The sequence below is a fragment of the Pagrus pagrus genome (genome assembly GCF_965226575.1).
Source record: "Pagrus pagrus genome assembly, chromosome: 15".
NCBI lineage: Eukaryota > Metazoa > Chordata > Actinopteri > Spariformes > Sparidae > Pagrus > Pagrus pagrus.
Window position 1 is genome coordinate 8,102,527 of NC_140199.1, and position 21,759 is coordinate 8,124,285.

Below are 21,759 nucleotides of genomic sequence, written 5' to 3' on the forward strand. Positions count from 1 at the left end.
CACACACACACACACACACGCTTGCACAACGTCACACAAAAGCGGTTATCTACTTGTTGCTGTGCGGAGAGCTAAACGGGGTGAGCTGTCATCCTGCTTCTCATCACTCATCTGTGGTGAAAAGCAGCATATTATCTACTCGTTGCTAGCAGTTATGGAAGTGTTGACAAAGTGAGTGGTGGAGCTGAGCGATGGAGTCTTATCACCTCAGCTATCTCCATTATGAATATGGATATTACCAATGTTTGGTGAGCCCGGGGCTAATTCTTTGATTCTCGGCTGCGGAGAAGCTCAGTGGGATGGTTGGCTTTTTAACTCGTCAGCTTGTTCGCACAAAGACATGTTTGATTTTCACCCGTATGGAGATGTTTGATTCCTGATCCTGAACAAAAAGGATTTGCTGTGGGTTAATGTTTCACTGAGCCAGAGAGAAGCCACAGACTCTCAGTCCCTCCTACTCAGTCCTCAGCGAATACTCCCCTCGGGACTCTGTGTGGGGTTAGAAATAGGTGTCCCTGTGGTTTTAAGACAGCTTTAGCAAATGCTATTTTAAAGCATAATACATGTCTATATCATTTTATTCTATTATGCTACATATCTGACATATCAAGCAGACATAACTGTATTTAATAAATATCTAACATTTAGTGAACAGGATGTGGTTCCTGGACTAAAAGTAGTGCATGCTGCTTTTTATTTATAGACTCCAACATCTTTTGACCTCAGGTGAACATTTTTCCAATAATGAAGTTTTGTGCCATCAGGGGAGAGGGGAGTGCATTAGTACGATAACAGAGCTACAGTTCATTGGTATTGCCTTGTCAGGGATTTTGCTGATGCATGAGGTCTCTGTTTTACCTACAGCCAAACTGAACTTGCTGTTTAAAACAGCAGCATAGCCAAATTTGAATATGGAGGAAGAAAGGAGTCCTATTATCTGGTTCAGACATGCAGTCAATGCAGCACTGCTGGACAGATTGCTAATATTGGTGTATCAAGGGTAATACACAGCCCAGGCGCCAGAAGGAAATGTTGGAAGTTAAAGTTTCTGCAAACCACTGATACTTTTATATTTGTATGTACCTTTCATATCACATTCACATTAAATATTTATGACTTTCATATTTGGAGTTGGAGGGGATGGTGACGGAGTTATGGGAGCAGGCTTCCAAGCCAGTGATCCCAGTTCAAGACTGTGTTTGTAAGAACTGGGACAAGGACCATGGCATGTCAACACATGCAAACGTGGCACCGCTGTTTATTTTCAAGGAGACCTCGGGACAATTTCCAGCCGTGTTTGTGTTGACCAAAGCAGATATTTTAAGCCTACCTAAGTGATTTTTGTGCCTAAACCTAACCAGAAAGTAAGCACAGCGTTGTCTCAACATAAAATCGAGCCTAAAGAAATGTGAAGTTTCAACATGTCTGTGGTTTACAGGAAAGTCCATCGCCAACATTTATTCTGGCAGACTGCTTTCATTTCAAATGATGATAAACTCCAACAGAGGTCATATGTGCTCCAGTCTTTTCAGCCTCAGGGGAAGTTTGAACTACCAAAACATTTCGAATAACTCAAAGAACACAGCTTTTTGTTCCACTTTTCACCCATTCGCCCATGTCTTTTCTGCCTTGCTTAAACCTCATCCCTGACCTTTCACTTCTCTCCTTTCTCCCTCCTGCTAAGCTCTCTTTACCTTATTTTCCTTTGAATATCAGTTGTGCTTCCTAATCCCTCTGTGCCCTTATCTTGTCTTCTTTTTTCCCTTCAGTTTCATCTCTGTGTGCTCTCGCTCACAGGTGGCTGACGGGGTGTACAGGCTCTTCTTTGCTGGCTGTCTGTGTTTCTTCTTCTGTTTAGTATCTATTGAATACCAGCTGCTGTCCTTGGTCATGGAGGCATGCCTAATGCATATACATGAAAGCAGGAGAAAACACATGTACCTGCACACAGACAGAAAGACAGAAAAACACACACACACACATGCAATGTTAAATTGGTCTGATTATATGCAAGCTATTAACTCAAAAAGGAGGCTTCAAAGAAGCACGGTGCTCATCAGAGGTGGAGTAGGGAGACAAAACCTGCTTTCGTTGAAAAGAGATCTTTCAGGTTGCACTGACACTAAATGTTCTGTGCCGTAAGTTTTCATTGCTGAACATATAAAGCCTCGTAAATGCACACTGCTTCATGTGGTGGTTTGCTGCTGCGCACCACCATGACCATAGCCGCTATCTCATGTCTCTCTCCCCCATCCTCCAGCCTTTCACGCTGGGCAGAGTTTTTCAGATCTCCCCCCTCCCTGGAGGCTGGATGCAGCCAGACACCCACCTTGGCCCCAGTTCCCAGCTGACACGTCTGTGTTTTTTGGTGTCCGTCTGTATATATGTGTCTGTGTGTGTGTGGGCAGCAGTGTTCAGCGGTGTTCTCACAGCCCAGCTGAGACTGACAGATGGAATCATTTCACACACAGACAGAAAGGCAGGATACAGGAAACCGGGGTGTGTTTAATAGTCCTGGCGCTGCTGTGGTTGGTATTAATCTAGGTCAGTGGCGTTCAGCTCACAGGGAGCTGGCCTCTGGGGCAAGCTTGGCCTTTCCTTAACCCCAGTTACTCAACTAACTTACAGTCTATTTAGCTCATACGTAGTCTGCTGTTAAAGTGCCTAACAAGATGTTTACGCTGTGTAGTGTTGGGCAGATTCCTACTGTACCTGGTTCAGCTGGCCTTTTGCAATGCGAGCACGTGGCTCCAGATGGCCGACACTATTGCCCTCGATAGTGCACTCCAAGATGTTTCCAAAGATTTTATTTGGTTCTTGTGATTGGCTTACGTGTAAGAAATGTTACGTTTTCACAGAGTTTGGCTTGCCTGAGTAGCACAGTTCAGCTTACCCCGTAGGGCTCGGCACTGAAGCTGAAAACGACTGTTGAAAGCTGTCAAATAAAAGTTTACATGAAATGCTTTGCTAGATTCTTAGCGTCCTTCGCCAAGGAGGTTATGTTTTGACCCGTGTCTGTTTGTTGGTTGGTTGGTTTGTCAGCAGGATTACATAATAACTACTGAACGGATTTCCACGAAACCTGGATGGAGGATGGGTATTGACCCACGATTGGACCCCATTAACTTTTGGTGCGGATCCAGATGAAGTGACGGATCCGGAAGTTTTTCTAACTTTCTTTAGGATTGCAAGATATGGCATTTTTTCAGACATTTTTGTTAATTACTCTGAATATTGTATGGATCTTGATGAAAAAAGTCAAGGTGGCTGGTATCTGTCAGTGATTACAAAAGGGGACTATTGGGCCTTGGTGGAGGTATGTGCTCTACTGAGTCCCATTCTACTTTTCTTATATTTAGGTTAAATATTTACTGATATTAGACTGTTTTTCATTTGTGGATTGACCAATTATCTTATCTATTCATCTTCTTTTTTGTCCGATTGCCGATAAACTACTAATCTGACAAAGGTCGGACTTGATGTCACACTACCTTGATAAATTCGGGGTACTTTATATGAACAAGGGTTCAAGAAGCTCTCTTTAAGTGAGGATCACATTTCTGTATCATGATTTATCTCCTTTTAGAAAATGTTCAATTGTGAACCAAAGCTCATTCAAATTATGAGCAGTGGCACTCGCATCCTGAACTCATCTCTGCTGTTAATTTGCAGTTTAATTGCTCTAACAGTCGCTGCATATGCATCAGGTGCTCGGTAGTTAATTGGTAGGAAAAGACAGATCATCAAGTTCAACAATTAAAATTGGCACTTTCCAACCTTAACACACAAAGATGTACAAGTGTTTCTAATTAGACTAAAACTATTCTGAGGAGATTTCATGGCAATGACTCACAATTATGTATTACGGAGACTAAATTTTCTCAGTAATGTTGTACCTGACAAGCAATATTCAAATAGAAAACTGATGATGACATTGAAAAGGAGGTATTTGTGGTTATCTGTCTTCATTCTCCTCATGTGTTTGCCTTTACGAACCCTCACTTTGCTCTTTAGACCCAGAAGCAGTCGTTTTTATAGTCTCTCCTCATTAGTCATGCTCGGTGCTTCTTTGAAAATCCTAAATTTACGCCTGAAATGGGACTGTGGCATCTTCATCCTTCAATCAGCCATTGGTTGAGGCAGTTTTTAAGAGATTGGCCCTGTTCCAACACAATCTTTTCTTTTTTATTTAATTTATTTTCCCTCTCCCTGATGCATAATTATTCCATAACCCTAAAATATAATTGCATTTTTGTCGCTCGTCTTTGCTCTTTCCTTGGGGTTTCTATCACGTTACAGCTAAATGGTTTTGAACATTTGACTCTGGAGAGGTGTAAGAAATCAGTCAGCATTAGGTTAGATATTTTCATTAAATAGAACTAAATTGTTTAGACCTGTGCTAAATGATAAGGTGTCTGTTTTTTTCTTTGCTCCCGCCTGGTATTAATGAACTGTTAGCTGAGGAATGGAAAGGTGCTAAAGAGCTGAGAAAGACAAGGTAAGATGGTGAAGACGATGTGTTACTGGCAAGACTTTTCCGAACAAGTCGTGATCTTCAGCAAAAAATGGTTTACGCTGACTGAGACATTAACTGCATTTCCCTCCAGTGGTTTTGTGACTTAAACATCCAATCCAGTTACCAACATAGTGTACATCCAGAGCGTCATAAGACGTCCTTAATATGCTTTCATTATCATGTTGTTCTCTCATAATCAAGAGGTTTGTTCGGTTTGGTCCTTGAGCGAGTATATTGTTCATTTATTTTCAGGTTCTGTGCTTTAGCTCTCAGTACTGGTATTTTTTCCGTCAAAGAAAAATGGCTGAGGTTATTTTTGTCATGTTGAATGTCAACAGGAGAGTGGAAAAGACAGATTTATTACCAGAATGAAAGCATCTTGGCCACAACCTTTTACCTGTCAACTTAAGTACCACAGGTTTTGGTGTGATTGCTTGTGTGTGTGTGTGTGTGTGTTGCTCTCTGAGATGAGACGAGTAAATATGTGTCTAGAATCGAGTCTATCGGGAAAAGGAGAAAAATTACCAGGATAATATTTCGAGACATGTTTAAAATCCTTTTTATTTAATTTCAGACTGGACTCTGTATTGCTCTAAGTCCTCAGTTGTCTGTATTTTGTAGTGGTGTTGTGAAAAAAATAAATTGCCAATTATCCCAGTGGAGATTTTATGCCAGACTTTGTTTTAGTTCATTAGATGTAAGGAGCTGAAGAGAGGAGGAATGCAGGCCACGCCGAAAAGCCTCACAGGGTTAGGCTAACAGGCTGCCGTGCACAATAATGTCACCATTATGCGTTTCCTGGGTGACTTAAACGAATAGGCATTATTACAAAATTGTGCATTAGCCCAAGTCAGCAGTTAGTACTGCTGCAGTCTCATTTCGTTTAGAGTTGAGAGAAAGATGGCGAGAATGTGAGAGGAGGAGGGAGGGAGGGAGGGAGGGAGAGGGAAGGGGGAGGATGGGAAAATGGTTCAGAGAAAAGGCGATGTAAAGGAGAAATGAGGAATGAAAAGAACGCTGTCTGCCAGAGGCTGACAGGACATGCAAAAGGCGGTAAAAGGATACATGGAGAGGCACAGATGGACTGACAGACTAGGGGGAGAGTGATTATGATGGAGAGGTAGAAAGAGGAGAGCTGTAATTGTCAGTAACTGGTGTATTTAGACAGGGAGGGTTGGAGGAAGAAAGAGGCTGGCAGGGAGGAGGAAGGTGTAAATCAGCGGTCTGAGCGACAGCTTTACGTGCCCCTCGGAGCCCCAACTATCCGATTAATGAGAGAAGAGAAACCCTAACCACCTTCCCCTCCCTGCCTCGTCTTTTTCTGCTATCTTGCACTTTCAGGGACATAAATCATAGACTCTTAAGCAGTCAGTTTAGGTAGCTGCTACACAATTCTTCCTCAAAATGTTGACTGTATCCCTGTCCGGTGACGTGCCGCATTAATGAGATTTTACTGCAGCTGGTGGCCATTGAATCAAATTCATTCCAGCTACAACCAGCAGCCGTTTAGCTTAGCTTTGCGTAGCATAAGCAAACTAGAAACAGGGGAAACTAACAAGCCTGGCTCTGTCCCAAGGTCTCTCTCAGCACCTCTAAAGCTCACTTATTAGCACATTATACCTCATTTGTTTAAACTGCATGGAGACAGAAGTGTAAAAACAACAAAATGTGCATTAATGGGAGTTAAGCGCACCACTTATTCTTGGTCAGGCGCAGTGACTTTCAATTTTAGCTTTATTTTTAGGGGGTATACTTGGGTTTTTGTGCACATTAAGTAAGTTATAATAATCCCAGCTTGTCTAATACAGCAGCGTTGGTCATTAGCCCTAAGCTTCAAACAGTGAGGCTGTTCACATTTGGTTTCACCCTCCTTCCCGAGTGATCTGATCACAAGTGCACAGCTTTAAGCCCGTCAGTTCAAACCTGGCATTAACATGCGTCCTGACATGCGTCTCAAGTGACCACTTGTGATCCGATCTCATTTCCCCGCTCTATATGCAGGTACGCATATAGTTCATCACTGGAACAAAGGAATATGATGTCATTTCCAGAGAAAGAAATATATACTACAACGTGTGCCGAATTAACAAGAAGGCCTTGATAGTTAAGCGTGTGTTGTAGACAGCGTTTCACAAAATGTATACAGTTTCTGCAGGCAATAGGTCTCAAAATTGAGTGATTGTTGAAGGGAGTCTGGGGACTTTCTCCACGGACGACAAATATGAATTACTGTTTACTGTAATTGTAAAATGTGACATGTTTACTGTCAACAATACATTGTCTTCTTCATATATTTTGTGTAAATGGAGAAATCAGTTGACATTGTGTTCAAATGGCTGTAGGGAGGTAAGACATACTTCAGACACAGAACAGACCGGACCGACTTTAGATAATGATGCTTTTTACAAGTAGAGAAAGTATGTGTTGCATTCAATGTCGAACTTACAAGACGGCTCAAATGATTTAGATAATGCTGTAGCTGTTATGCTAAGTTTGTGTCCTCCACACCCAATAAATTGTATAGGAGTCTGGGGATATTGCATTTACTAGTTCAATGATTAGTTGAAACAGAGCCAGGCTAGCTGTCCCTCTATTTCCAACCTATATGATAAGCTGAGCTAACTGACTGCTGGTTGTAGCTTCACATTAACTGTACAGATATTAGAGTAGTATCAATCTTCCCATCTAACTCTCAGCAAGAAATTGAATAAGCATATCCAAAAACGTTGAACTATTTCCTCCCCCCCTCCAGTGCACAGCTGTCACATGCAGAGACGAGGCTGCACTTAAAACAAAGATATTTAAAAGTAAAAGATGGAAGAGAAAGCAAATTGAGAGATTTTCAGATTATTGCCAGAGGGAAGAAAATGGATTTTTCTTAAATAAACTTCACAAGAATAAAGTTATTTCCAGTTTATCTAGAGGGCACTAGGTTTCCCATCAGCTTATTTCTTTGACTACAACCCCATACTTTCGTGGCTCAGTCCCTTTTGTGTTTATACGGGCTGGTGGTCATCAAGTTCACATAGTTAAACTAGTTCACTGAGGTCAAGGGCTGGAAGCACGGTTGATGATCTAAAAGAAAAGAAGGAGCAAAAAAGACTCCCCCTTGTAGTAAACGCCTCCACAGATATTTCAGTCAAACATGTGTATGACAAAGTCAAAGCTTGCTTTACTTCATTCTGTGCCTTTTCTACCCTTAGCCAAACCCACAGGTTTCTTAATCTGGTGGAGACGGCTCCTCTGAGAGATGGCCTCAGTCAGAAAAAGACCTCTCTCTCTCTGTTTCGCTTTCTGTTCCCTCCCTCTGTGTCTTCTGTGCTATTACCAACCTAAACAAGGTCTCCCGGGCTGCCTGCCTTGTTATATACCTTTCATCACAAAAGGAGTAGAAAAGAATGAGCGCTAGTGAAAGAGATGTAACATAAAGAGCTGAAAGGGAGAAATGTTTCTAAAAACTGGCTTCGTCTGCTTGTGAATTTTTTTTTTTGATCTACAGGGTGTCAGAAGGAGAAGCACTGTATGAATTAATAACCTCTTAGAGTGATGCAACAGCTGCAACAATGCACAGTAACGCCTGGCACGGCATGCTGAATTTTTCTGTGGCATTTTGATGAAAATGTTACTTCTGTTTGTGTCTCCGTGAGACACAGAAGAGAAGCTGTGGTAGCACATCTGCGGTGTACATCTGCCACATTTCACAAGCTCTTAACTTTGAACACCACCCGATTCTGTGCCAATATTTTATCCACTGCTAAAGTGTGCAAAAAGAGCTTTGTTTTCTGAGCTCCACCATGTGAGTGGCATTTAAGTTATTTGTTGAAATGAACACCTACGTCAAAGCTTTACAGGGCATCTTCACGCTTCTGCAGCCCAAACATGCAACTGTGAGAAAAATGGTGTGAATTTCCAGAAAGTTTAAGCGCTTTATTACCCACAAATCTTGCATGTTTTGGTAGCAGCTTCAACCAGCACTGGGGAAATGAGTGTTCTGTCTTACTGCTGGTGAAGAGACCTAATTTTGTATTTTTGAACGTCTCTTCCTGCACCCCATGAACATTTCCACCAATGACGAACTATTACATCACCGTCTGCAACTGGCAATCAGTTAAATTCATGATTAATCTGCTATGATTTTTCTCAATTTACCCATTAACCTTTTATTCCATTCAATGTCTGAATGCCAAAATGTCAAATGTCTTGATTTGACAAACGGTAAAAAGGAAAATGTGTTCGCTCGCACTCTGTAGGCGTGAGCGTGCGTCATCCTGGGCTCATCATAAGAGTGACGACATGAGACTGAAGGCTGGAAAATAAATTACAATCAGGACCATTGGTTTCATTGTTCGAAATATTTTGCTTGATGAATTTGCTGATGTTATCCACTCTAGATGGTGTGTTGTTTTATCGAGGGTTGCAACCAGCGTTAAGGTGCATTACTGCCCACTACAATGGCAAAACAAGAATGTAAAGAAATGGAAATTATTTAAGAGGCGCTGGAATATTTCCATGTGTACGACTGGCATGATACCAATATGTCATTTTAAATTTCACAGTTAGTGTCAATACTGGTTCATCTTGACACCTCTACAATGCAATTATGTAAGCTTTGACTTTGGACTTCGTCATTGGACCGGTTGTTTGTTGACGTGATTGGACTCCATTCCCAAGCTAGAGTTACCGAGTGCTGCACACTGTTAGAGACTGTAAGGGAGTGTAAGAGAGGCAAGGCAGTCCAGAGTCCTTTACAGAGATATCAGTCTACAGGCTGAAGCAAGAAAGTCGGGGAAGGTCTCAGTTTCAATCTGTTCATACATATAGTGCCTTTAAGTGATGAAAGCTAACATCATGAACTTAACTGGTAGATGAGGTGTGCAAACAACAGAGTTACTGCAGGACAAACTGATGAACATATAATACATGACTCTGGATACAAGGTCTTGTATCATTCAGGCATTGTGGCATGTTGCAGGTTGCAGTCACAGCTGAGAGTCCAACAGTGCATGAAATGCATCCAAGTAGAAAGGCGAGATCTAATTACAAAATAACAATCACGGATTGGCTATATTGCAGAAATGGTGTGTACTAAGTGTCGGATCTCTTTGTCTTCACAAACCAGAGTAAAGCTCATAAAAGTCAGAATTGTATTCATTGTTGTACATGTTTTTTCTCAAAATCCTGATACATCAAAGACAAGGAACAAACTTCTTTTATCAAGAATGTTGTGAGGTGAGATCAGACTACAGTTACTCTGGTCACAGTCTTGACGCAACATTCACAGACTTGTCAGGAAACCTGTGAACATGACTACTGTGTGTTACAACGCAAGTAATAAAAGTGCTGTGTGTGTGTTGAGCAGAGTTTCTGCCCTCTCGACATTGAGTCAGACAATCCCTGGAGTTGTGCAGTTCCGTCATTTGCATGTGCGTTTCTGAGTGTGTGACTTTGTCTTCCTCTCAGGTCAATCCCCTTATTGTTAAGTTACATAACAGCACTTAGTCAAGTAACAATCCAGCCGCGACGGTGCTCAGGTCTGCAGGATAACTGTACTTCCTCTCCGACACTCCTCTGGCTGAGAGCTCCTCTCAAACTTGTTGTTGACTTTTCAACCTGCTTAGTGGAGTCGACTTTTTCTTTTTTTCTCTGGAAACAAAGTGGAGCTCCTTCTCACATGAGTCAAACCTCTGGAATTAATTTATGGAAATGAAGTCATGTATACCACAGATTTGGTTTTTTGGTCAGATGTAGCTCTCAAACTGCTGAGTGGGCCATTCTTCTATGCCAGCAGGCTTTTTGTTGAGACCACCAGTGAGAGCAGATGTAATGAAATGTGATTTTTGAAATGATTCCAGGTGTGATTCTGAATGAAAGTGGAGATTTGGAGGAGGCTCTAAGTATCAGAAAGAATATTATATTATTCAGGGATGCTGCAGCACCAATAGTTAAATTCTGGGCTGATAGTGATGTTTACAATAACATTTTTGTTGTAGCCAATTCCGATATTGATCTTTTCTTGTTGTTTACTTTGGTTTTGTAATTCGTTCCCCATTGTGTGCCAGGGAAACAAAGAAATCTTTATTTTAGAAAGATAACAGTCAATATCAGTCATCCAGCCTTTTATTACAGAATACTGATTCAATCATACAAATTTATGAAACAACCTCTAATATAACCTTTCTAGGGCTGCGATATTAAATCAAAACGTAATCGAATTCACAGTACAATGTCCAGATCATTTAAAATGTGTGACAAAACAGCATTGTAATGAAGTACTGTAGTACTGTTGTGAATTAATTAGGTCAAATTGTTATGCATTATAAACAAAAACATCACAATATTTCAGGACAGTAGGTGACATGTAATGAGCCTGTCGTCACAACACAGCTTCACTGAGTGTTGGTCAAGAGATGAATGTTAGTGCTGGGTTGTTGTCTAGCCTTATGATTGAATTCAAGTTGTTGCTTTTGATTTAAGGAAAGCTACATGTTCTGGATTACACATGATGGTATGTGCTCACCGTCATCCTACTATTGCATAACCACCACGTTATTGTACATTACCGGTGTTGAGAAACAGTTTTGCGGGCACCTGTGTGCTGGAGCTGCATAAATTACCGTTTGTGAGCTATCAGTAAAGAGAAGTCTACATCAGGAGACTTGATAATGACTAAATGGCCAGAAGCACTCATGACCTATAGTGTTGCTGCTCATGCAGCACAGAGTAGGAGATGCCCATGCATGTCTCCTCCAGTCTATTCATAGCCAAGGCAGTGTGACTCCCCCGCCTCTGACTGACTGCTTTCTGCTTTCCCTCTTGCTCAATTACTTCTCTGACTCCCACATGTGGGTCTTCAGCTCTTTGGCAGGCAGGAAGGCTTACCTTGTGGAGGAGGAGAGCTGAAACCCAACTGACTGGTGTAGGTTAAAGAAAGACACGCATTGCATTTGTCAGTGTCAGAGAAAAGACAGGTGCTCATAGTGAGTTGAATGCGGGAGAGATTTGGCACCCACAGTGGTGTTTCTTTTAGATTCACTTAGCTGCAGTGCACCACCACCCCCTCCTGCCCCGAGCTGGGACGATGCCCCAACAGCTGGCCGAATAAAAATGCAACAACAATTCATCATTCAGCCATATTGCTGCTTAGCCTGCCCTCCACCCCTCCAAAAAACATAACGGTTATAATTGCAGTCAGAGCGCAAATATCAATATATCATCATATAAATAGTCAAGTGAGGGCCGTTCTCAGAGCGCAGCACTCTAGGATCGGGCCCCGGGGCGAATATGGAATGAAACAGAGGCAGGGCTATGAATGTAGAAGTGCTGAAAAATATGCAGTCAAAATGTAGGAGGATGGTATCACACTGTACTCATCCTGTCAGACCATGTTTTTCTAGTACTTTCCTCTCCCTCCCACCAACCCCCTTTTATTCCTTTATTCTGCTGATACAACCTCCTCCCGTCTGCTGACTAACTGACCCACATTCCTCTGTGTGACTCGCTGCCCTTAGAGTGTGTGTGTGTATGTGTGTGTGCGCATAGGCCCACATTTCTGCTTGTCATCTTGTGCGTCCTTTTGTGTGTGTGTGTGTGTGCATTCTTGTGCCTTTCTCTGTCTACCTCTGTCTGCCTGCCTCTCCCCACAAAAAACTGTGCCGTGTCCCTCAGGCTTCAGCAGGAACCAATTAGAAGATTGCTCTTCAGAGGAGCATCAGTCACTGGACGTAAATGATTGGTAAAACGCCTCATTTGCTCACTCACTCTGTGTTTGTCTGCTTTCGCTGTGTTCCACTCAGTTTGGGGGCTGCAGCAGCTGAAGTGACATTTCTTCATTAAATTTAATAAACAGTGCTCACTGAGATGAGGCTCCCTCTAGTGGAGAGCTGTTTCTCTGCAAGGTGAATGTCTGATGTTGCAAGGAAATTCAGTGGTTCTGCCAAGACGGAAACAACTGTGCGTGAAGCCTGATAGATGATGATTGTATTTCTTGTGATGCACTTTCAGGAAGTCAGGAAATCATATTCATGTTCATCGTATGAAAAACAGGGACTGAAGGTTTTTAAATTTTCTGAGCTTCTTAATGAGCATGAATTTAAAATGCATTTCTGTTAAATCTACAAGTCAGTGGACTAAATTCAGTCTAGATTTAAAGATTTGGCTAAAAGCTACCCAACCCTCTAACCACTGGCTGTGCATTTTATTGTTTTTTGCATTGGACACACCTTTCTTTGTCTTTAATAAAGTAAGAATACACTTTTAATATGAGGTACATGATATATGCACTGTTATGCATAACTTAGAATGACGTGCCATGTCCTGTTTGCTGTAAGTCATTGTGTGCAGGGTGACCCACCAAGGGGACTGCAGGTGTAAATTAGCTTCAAGATAACTTTGGTACAGTACATCAATTTAGGTTAAATACTACTTAAATACTATATTGTGCAGCACATGGTCCCTGACGAAAGTAAATAAAAAACCCTAAAATACAAGAAATTAAAGGAACAGTTCACCCAGAATTGAAAATTTCAACACATCCTCATATCTAAATGACTGAGTTTGATTGTTAGCTTCTCCCAAAATGAAATATATCACCGTTCCCAAAACGACATTAGTCACAGTTTGGTTAACATCAATATCAATACGTTACTTCTGTACCCTACATTACAAACATACCTAGTTACCTTGGTAACTTGCATTACCTTACGTATGTGATGCAATTTCATTATGTCAATAAGTTAAAAGAACTCACCATTGACTTCTGGTTCAATACTGGACACGAACAGCCTCCTGAATGACAGTCCTGTGTTTGTGTAACCCAACCATCCATCCCCATCCTACTCCCTCTATGGACTTTTTATAGTACTCATCCTCACTTCATCCTTTACAGCAGTCAAATCCTCAGCCCCTTGTCGATGTAAAGTTTAGTGTCCACAACAACGGCACATTTTTGGAGCGTCACTGCAAAAGAGCGTTGCAGCATTCTCCTATACAACTGATGATGGATTGTATTTTAAAACAAGAAAGTGGAGATTTTGACTTTAAAAGGGGTGTAAATAACGACTCCTCAAATCAATTTGGGATTAAGGGCTTCTCTGCTTTCTTTATTTTCAGGTCTAAAACATCAGCTAGCTCACTTCTGGAGGATTGCATTTGACATTTTAAGCAGGAGAGGTGGATACAAGAACTCAAGAGAGGGGAGCGCGTTTCAAGCTGTGACGGGATGGCTCTGGTCGACAAACATAAAGTGAAACGCCAGCGGCTTGACAGGATCTGTGAAGGTGAGACAGACTCCTTTACTCCTCGTTCTTTGTCTTCTTTCTGCTTTTTATTCGCATGTAGAGTTGAGATACTGCATGGTGACACATGCTGGTCACTGGAAATCGATTATTTAGGTCGTGGGTTGCCTGCATCTTTGTACATGTAACTTTGAGTGCGTGTATCCGCCATGTTGTAGCCCAGAAAAGTTTCCCTCCACTGTTTTATGGAAATGAAGTTTCCATCAGTATTTAAGCCTTTCAGCCTGCTCGCACAAATTCAGTGAAAAGCCAGTGGGATCGTTTGCGTAAGTGTGTTTGTGTGTGTCAAAAGGGAGCCTTGGGACCAGCCGAGGCTCCAAACTTCGGCTTTGAAGGCTGTCTAGGAGGGAGAACGTGTGTGTGTGTGTGTGTGTGTCTGTGTTGTGGAGGTTGACGGCTGAATGAGACTTGAGTTCGATGTTTCCAGATTGCTGGAGAGATGAAGTAGAGAGTTTGTAATAAAGTGAAGCACTCCTCTGAGCCCTGGGATTGATTATAGTTGCTAGTGGGATTGATTTGTTTGTGTGTGCGCGCGCGTGTGTGTGTGTCTGTGTGTGTGTGTTTAAGACAAAGCAGGAGATTTTTCTTTCCTCTTTCCTCAGTAATCTTTTTCACTTAGTCACCGACAGGAGCCACTGAATGAATGTTTATTTAGTGTGTGTAAGATTGCTCAGACTCATACTCGCCTTTGATTCATACAACACTTCATATGCTGCACTGCTACACCGCAAGATTATATTTTCGCATTCTCCTTTTTGTAATGTGGGTAAAGCCTCTAGCTGCTGTTCCACTGGTTTCTATAACTCATTGCAGGAAAAGTGAAGCGTGTTCCTGAGGTTTACTCTGTATTTGGGAAAAGTGAGAATCTACTGCAGGATTTGATTTTAATAAAGTTAAAAAATGTTTTACTTGTTTGTTAGCTTTCAAAAAAGTATATCTCCCATTAAGTTTCACCTTTAATACAGTATTTGATTGTAAAGGAGTCTGGTTGGATGCTCAAACCGTGTTTGAACCCCACGACTTTCCAGTGTCAGAATTGGAGGCGCTACGTACAAACAATTTTTAACTTTTGGTAACTTGAATCTTGAATCATGCTCACTTAACACAGCAGTTTGCAGAGAGTGTGCGCCATTATCCCCATTTGAATGATTTTCAAATGCCACCCTCTTCTATTACAAGAATTGCAACAGTATGACATTTTCCTGGTCTGATAAACATCAAATATCACAGTTTCATGGTATTACAGGAAAAGTTTAATAGTATCAGTTACAGTGACACAAATGCTTCGTTGTATTTTTACAAAATATTCTGTTCTGACTGACTTGAAACTTGATATGAACTTGAAATATATACAGTTTTAATGACGCTAATATGGTAGATGACCACAGATGAGCGTGTACACGGTATGATAGCTGTCAATTTTCATAACATGTTATATCGCTGCAACCCTGTCTATTACTGCAGGCTTTTCACCTTTCCTTTGAGTTCAGCCATTCAGAGCTGCTAACCCCCTTAAACTGTTTTTAGACATCGTCGGGTGACACATTGTGTACTAAGCTAGTTTGGTTGAAGCATACCCTTAAAGAGCTCATATTATCTTTTTGAGTTTTTGCCTTTCCTTTATTGTGTTATGTAACATTTTTGTGCATGTAAAAGGTCTGCAAAGTGAAAAAGCCAAAGGTAGTTACTCTCTCCCACAGAAAGCACTGCTCCTGCGCTGCCTGAAAGGCCTGGTTTGGAGTCGAGCCTTTACTTCCGTGGCTTATTTTTGTCACTATGTAACAGGTGTTATATAAATATATATATTTATATATATATATATATTATGAAATATATACGACTGTACCGCAGCCACGGTTACCAGCTGTTATTTTAGATCACACTACCTTGCTGGGCATGAGCCGCCCTACTCTGCCTCCGATTGGCTACATCCTGCCCGTTAAGTAATGTGCATTTGCAACTCTCACCAAAGATTGAACAGAGGCAAGATGTCTCACTCTGTAGCTTAAATGGAGCGTTCAGGGCACGGTATGAAAAGGGATGCTGCAGCAAAAAAACATTGTTTTGTCTAATAAGTTGTCTAATATCTCACTAATGTGTTACATTCAAGGTGATTAGCAAGAAAATATCCTTTGAAGCAAGTGTTTAACGTAAACCTAACCAAGTATTTTTGTTGCATAAACCTAAAATATAAAGTAAACTGCAGCAGAAACGGAATAAGAACACTTAGTGCAAAAATAATTAATGAAAAGTTTGATAATATGTTCCAGAATATGAACCACAGTCTACAGAGTGAAAGTGCTGTACTTAACCCACTCAGTCAGGACGACTTGTCCCAGGTTTTAGTTGCTGTTTCGTAACTTGAAATGATGGTCCTGGAACAACATTAATTATGATGTTTTCGGGACAACACCAACATGGCAATGTGAGATACACCTAGTTGATAATATCTTATATTGAGTGTAATGAGACATTTTTAAAAGAAATTAGACAAATATACTTTGTAAGATTGCGAGGTTTGTTTTTGAGGTGATTAAGTGATTTAGTGAGGTTTAACCTGTGATCATTTTTGGATTAAAAAACTGTGTAATATTTAAAAAAAAATTGCTTTAACATCCCAAATAGAGTGAATTGCTGAAAACGTTATGTTCCAAGGCTGCATTTTTTGTAATTTGCATTATTTCAAATGTGTTTTTGATTAGTGCTTTGTTATGTAAAGGAAGGTAGACGCTCCAGTTTCACTTCAGCTCTCCAAAAGTGAAACTGTAGGATTTTCTTAGGAATAATGAGTAATAAAGTTTTAATGTGAAGTATCAAGTATCAACATTTCTGCTTTTTCTTGTCGAAGGAAAATCCCATTAAAACTGAGAAACCCAATATAATAGATTCCTAAATGAAGCAGTGTTGCTGTCTGTTTCCACCCTCAGAATGAGAGCCACATGTGGCATCTAAAACCTCTCCAAACCACCAACCCTGCTTGCTTGGAAACACTTTTTCCCTCTTTTTTCACACCAGAAGAATTACTGTTCAATGTCTCAGGAGGTAATATGCTAAACAACGCAGAGCAGTATTTTCTGATGTGCCCCGTTTGTCCCACAGACATCTTCAGCAGTGTCCCTGTCTCCCCTGCTCAACAGTGAAGTCATTCTGCTGAAGATGAAGGGTTTTTTTTTTTTTTCTGGTGCAGTTAGTCACCACAGCTGCTCTTAAAAATGTGTAGAAGAGGGTGATTCACATCTAGGAAGTTAAAAGATCAGAGGGTGGTGAATCACGTCGTTTTCACGGTAGCGTTAAATCTGCTCAACCATATAAAAAGGGTATTTCAAAACCAGAGGCATGGGGTGTTCTGCAGCATAATGTCAAAGCCACCCACTATTATCTATAAACAGAGTGTTTGGACTGAGGCGTGAAATAGAAATCAAAGTTCGCATCATGTGTATTGACAAAAACAAGAACGTTACGGCGCGACTGTGATTGCGTTGCAGTCGTGGGTTGCACTCGTCGAGACGGCTTCCCTAATCTCCATTTATCTTCTGAGGATAACTGTGTCAATCCAATACTTGTTTCACAGCGGAGTGCATTGATTACATCTTTACTCATCGTGATGAGTGGCTAACGGAGCCGTGCCTGTGCCCTAAATTGAATTCGAAACGGCTGATCAAGTCTGGCTGTTTACTCCAATAAGAAGTGGTCATGGTGCCGGAATGTAGATTTCAACCGAATCGGCGGACGTTCTACCATCGTCTAGGACGTCTGATGTGACTCAATGTCTTGTGCTTTCATGTTGGATATTTGTGGTTTTCAAATTAAAAACTGCAAGGTCAAAACTAGGGCTACAACTCACATCTGTCAGTTTTTTTAATTAATCTATTGATCATTTGGTCTGTCACATGTTAGAAAATGGTGCCGCTTGCCTCTCCCAATTTCCCAGACACAAAGGTGATGATCAAAAATAAAGAGATATTCAATCTACACCAATATAAAACAAAGAGAAGGGGCAAATCCTCACATTTGAGAAGCTGAAAAAAGAAAATGTTTGCCTTTTTTTTTGCTTGATAGATGACCTTTGATAGTTAATCAATAATCAAATTAAGGTTTTCCCCAGGAAACTGATGTAGCTGAGCTAGTGAACCACACAGAACTGGACACATCACGTTTTGTGATTACTATTGTTAGTAGAGGACGCTGAAAAAAAACAAAAACACTTTTATTAAACATATGACATGACTTGCTGTGTGAAATTGCACCTGTGCTCTTTTTCCATAAAGGTCATGGTTTCGACTTAATAAGTAAATCAGAGAGCAATGAGTCAATTGATGGGAATAATAAGTATTTTCAAAATAAATTGATTATTGTTTTCCAGCTTTTCAACTTTTAGATTCAAGGAATTGATGCTTCAATTATATAATAGTTAAAGCGTTGTTGTCATTTTAGCTAACCTCCGTTCTGCAGTTATCAATCCCCTCCCTCCTCTCTACCACACTTGCAGAACTCCTTTCTTTTTTTCTCTTTGCTTCTTTCTTCTCTTCAAGCTATTTTCTTCACTTGGACTGTATGGTAGTATGAGCCGTCACCTGGAGCGCTGGAATTGGTACCTTTGCTGTGTCGCCATTGTCGGTGTAGGTACCAGACCAGGATCCTGCTCTCTGCGTGTTCACAAGCAGACAGCTGTCCTGATTGGATAAACTGAGCAGGGATACCAGAAATTGTATTTTCTCTTTTAGTGCATGAGCAGGAGGAGGAGAGACATGAGTTACCGATTAGTGTTGGAGGATGGATCTATATAACACTTATTTTAATAGAAATTTATAACTTACAGCAGCTTTAATACATGCGTGGAGAGGATCTCTGATAATTACAATATTTTTGAATTCATTTGTGTCAGTCAGCTAATTAATTCATCCGCTAATTGTTTCCACATTGTTTGAATTTCCAGTAACAAATGACTACGCTCATTTCTCTATTAACAGTATTGTTCAGTTTAGATATCAGCTTTCAAAATGTATGTGGCACAACTGCTCCTTCTGCTGTGGGTTTGATAAAGCGCCAAGAAGAGTGTAACTGCAATAAGGGAACTGTGGCAAACATCTGTTGTGAGCATCAGTTCCCGTACTCTCTCGTTCCCCCCTTTTTCTCTCTCTCCCTCTCTGACTCTGTCTCTCCTTCTGTCCGCTCCATCTGTGTACCCAGCATGCATTGGCTTGGGCAGCAACGCGAGTCGTTGCCATTGCCGTTTAGCCGAAGCTAACTGACTGATCTGGGCAGAGATGGGATGTGAGCGGCACTGCGACGTGAACTAGGTCGCAGTAACAGCATGTTCCTGAGTGTTGATTTACAAGTTGCAAATCTGTGCTTGGATGCAAACACCACAAGGTGGGGTAGTGTAATATGTCATGGCGTTTCCAAGTGTTTTTTTAGTTGGCAGTTAAATAAATATGTTAATGCTTGATAATGCATCTTGTATTGTCATGTGTGAAACAGGAGGAGATGTATAAACAGTGAGCAGTGAATAATGTGGCCAGTCAAGCTAAAATACCATAAAACTTTGCCCGTGAATTATTCATATTCTCACATTTAACAGACCTGCAAGCTTTTTAATAACAAAACGCTTCATATTAAATAGAGAGGACAACCAGAGAGGCTGTGGAGGAGAGGGAGGAGGAAGAGGGGGGGTGTCCTGATGTCATCCTCCCCTGCAGGTTGGGGAGGGAGGGGGGCTTTGTATCCTGAGCTTTTCAGCACAGAATCGGGGCTCTGCTGCATCCACCTCTCTGCTTTCATCCCCCCCACCCCCTCCTCCTCCCACTCATCTCCCCACGCTCTGGCATCCAGCTCTGGTATGAAGTCATCGGAGCGGTCTTCGGGTCTGACCCCCCCTCGGGCTTGTTCCAGGCTCCTCACCAAAACCCGCGACCCCTTTATAGGCTTTGTGGAGAGGCAGGGAGGGGCACGGAGAAGTGGAAGGAAAAAGAGGAGATAGAAAATGTTGTTTTTGGAATGAGATTCATATCAAACCAAAAGCATGAGTGATTTTTGTTATTTTCTTCATTGGAGTGTGACTTCTCTTGTGCACACCTTGAATGAAATTTCCTGGTACGGTTTTCTTTTCTTCTTAGCATCTCCGTGCCTTTGTTTGAGCTGGCATGTAGCTTAGCGGTTGTGTGAAAGTTGGGGAAGAGTTCCTGGAAAAATCTCCTTTTCAAACTAAACTCTTCAGCTGCAACACTTAAGCATTATAATGACATGTGGCTCTTCTGGATCTGGCGGGAGATCAGAAGAAACACGGGGAGGAGTGGTGGGGTGATGGGATGCACCCAAAAGAGATGGATAAATGGTAGAGGGGTGTCTTGGTAACATAGCTGACATAGAGGAAATTCTGGAGAGTTTGTGGCTTTTGCTGCTTTAGTGTGTGCATTGCATACTCGCAAAGCTGTGTGTCAATTCAGAACACTAACCGAGTATATGATTGTCATTTAGATAAGTACTAGCTTCATTGCCATCGACCTCCATTTTACAGTCCATTTAGTCCCTATGGAGATGCTTTCAGATACAAACAATCCCACTGGAATCACATGCAAGCCATTCATGTACATAATGTCTGTTAAGTGTGCATTACAATTCATCTGACAGCATTATTCTTTGCAGCGGTATTGGCATTGTAATCCCATTTCCAGTTGGTGCCTCCTGCCCCACGCTCATGCATAAGTCAATGTGTGTTTAACATTCAAATCATGCCTTGAGTGTGCAACGTGTCACACTGGAGGAGACAGTTGTTTTTATTCCTGTTGCAGTGCGGTATTCACTTTGAGTTAGCGTGTGATTGTTATTCATGTATGCACGTCAGAGCTGAGGCCAAGGCTTTAGCGGCCGTTTGCGTGTGCGAATGAAAGGGGACGTTAACGAAGCGCCGCGGCCGCTCCTGTCTCTGCTGCACGTCAGAAGACGAGCAGATCAGGGTCAAAAGGCTGAGCGGGGGTATCGGGGATCGTGCAAGCTGAATGTGTGTATGTGCCTGCGAGTAAGTGTGAGTGACAGGGACTTTCTAAATGGGCCTTGTTGCATGTGAGCCCTCTGATTCCAGCATTTGGTAAAGCATGCAAACATTTTACATGGTTAAAACATGCACTGACGAGCGCACTGACATGCATGCTTGCGCACACACGCACAAACACACACATACATTAAGTGGCCCACCTCTGGTTCTTAAGGTGGCCCTGAATGTCAAAACACAACATTACAGAAAACACAACAGCATTTAATAAAACGCAAATGTTGTGTTTTGTGAATTGTCGTTGCATTTTCTGTAATATTGTGTTTTGTGAAATGTTGTGAAATGTCACTGCGATATCTGTTATGCTTTTGTGTTTTGTGAAATGTTGTTGTGGTTTGACCTTCAGGGCCACCGTAGATTCTCCTCGTGGTTTGGCTGTAATATTAAAGTGGAGGCAGGAACTGAGAGGGCTGAATGAGGGGGATAGAGTAGAGAGTTTCTAAAACAATGGCAGGCGTCTTGTGTGACAGATTAACCGCAGATCTCACTGTTATACATCATGTTCGCCTTGTTACTCTCTGCTTAATGCAATTTTCTCTAACGCTGACAGAAGTGTAGTCTTGTAAAAGAAAAAGTGAGGCTGGAGTAGAGCTTTCTGAAATCTATTAGCAGTTAAAAGAACTACATAATTGCATCCTCACCCGAGGTTTCTATACGTTTTACTCGTTCTGAATTTTTCCACCAGTCAAGTCTTATTCAATGTAAGGTCTTTATAAGCTTCTGCTGGGGTGGTATTATATTTGTTCTAAAATCCCCGGCTTAATTCCTAAATCCCTCTGTTACAGTGAATCTGGCGTTGTTTGCACAGTCTGGCAAGTATGGCAAATGGAGGAACATTAGAATTTGAAAGTCAAACATTGTTTAGTTTGAGACAAACAGAACTCTGTGATTTGCTTCCC

The 21,759-nt window shown here is 41.5% G+C and overlaps 1 protein-coding gene across 2 annotated transcripts in view; it reads left to right on the forward strand.

Moving 5' to 3' along the window:
- ctbp2a (C-terminal binding protein 2a) overlaps positions 1-21,759 on the forward strand; it is a 75,196-nt gene that overhangs the window by 8,196 nt on the left and 45,241 nt on the right. Inside the window, exons 1-2 of one of the 2 annotated variants that reach the window (XM_084375225.1) lie at positions 12,229-12,248; positions 13,625-13,791. In XM_084375225.1, coding sequence (XP_084231351.1) covers positions 13,734-13,791 — 58 coding nt within the window. In that variant the 5' untranslated portion in view covers positions 12,229-12,248; positions 13,625-13,733. Of the gene's footprint in view, positions 1-12,228; positions 12,249-13,624; positions 13,792-21,759 lie in introns of those variants that run through there. The other variant, XM_084375224.1, reaches the window with a different exon arrangement.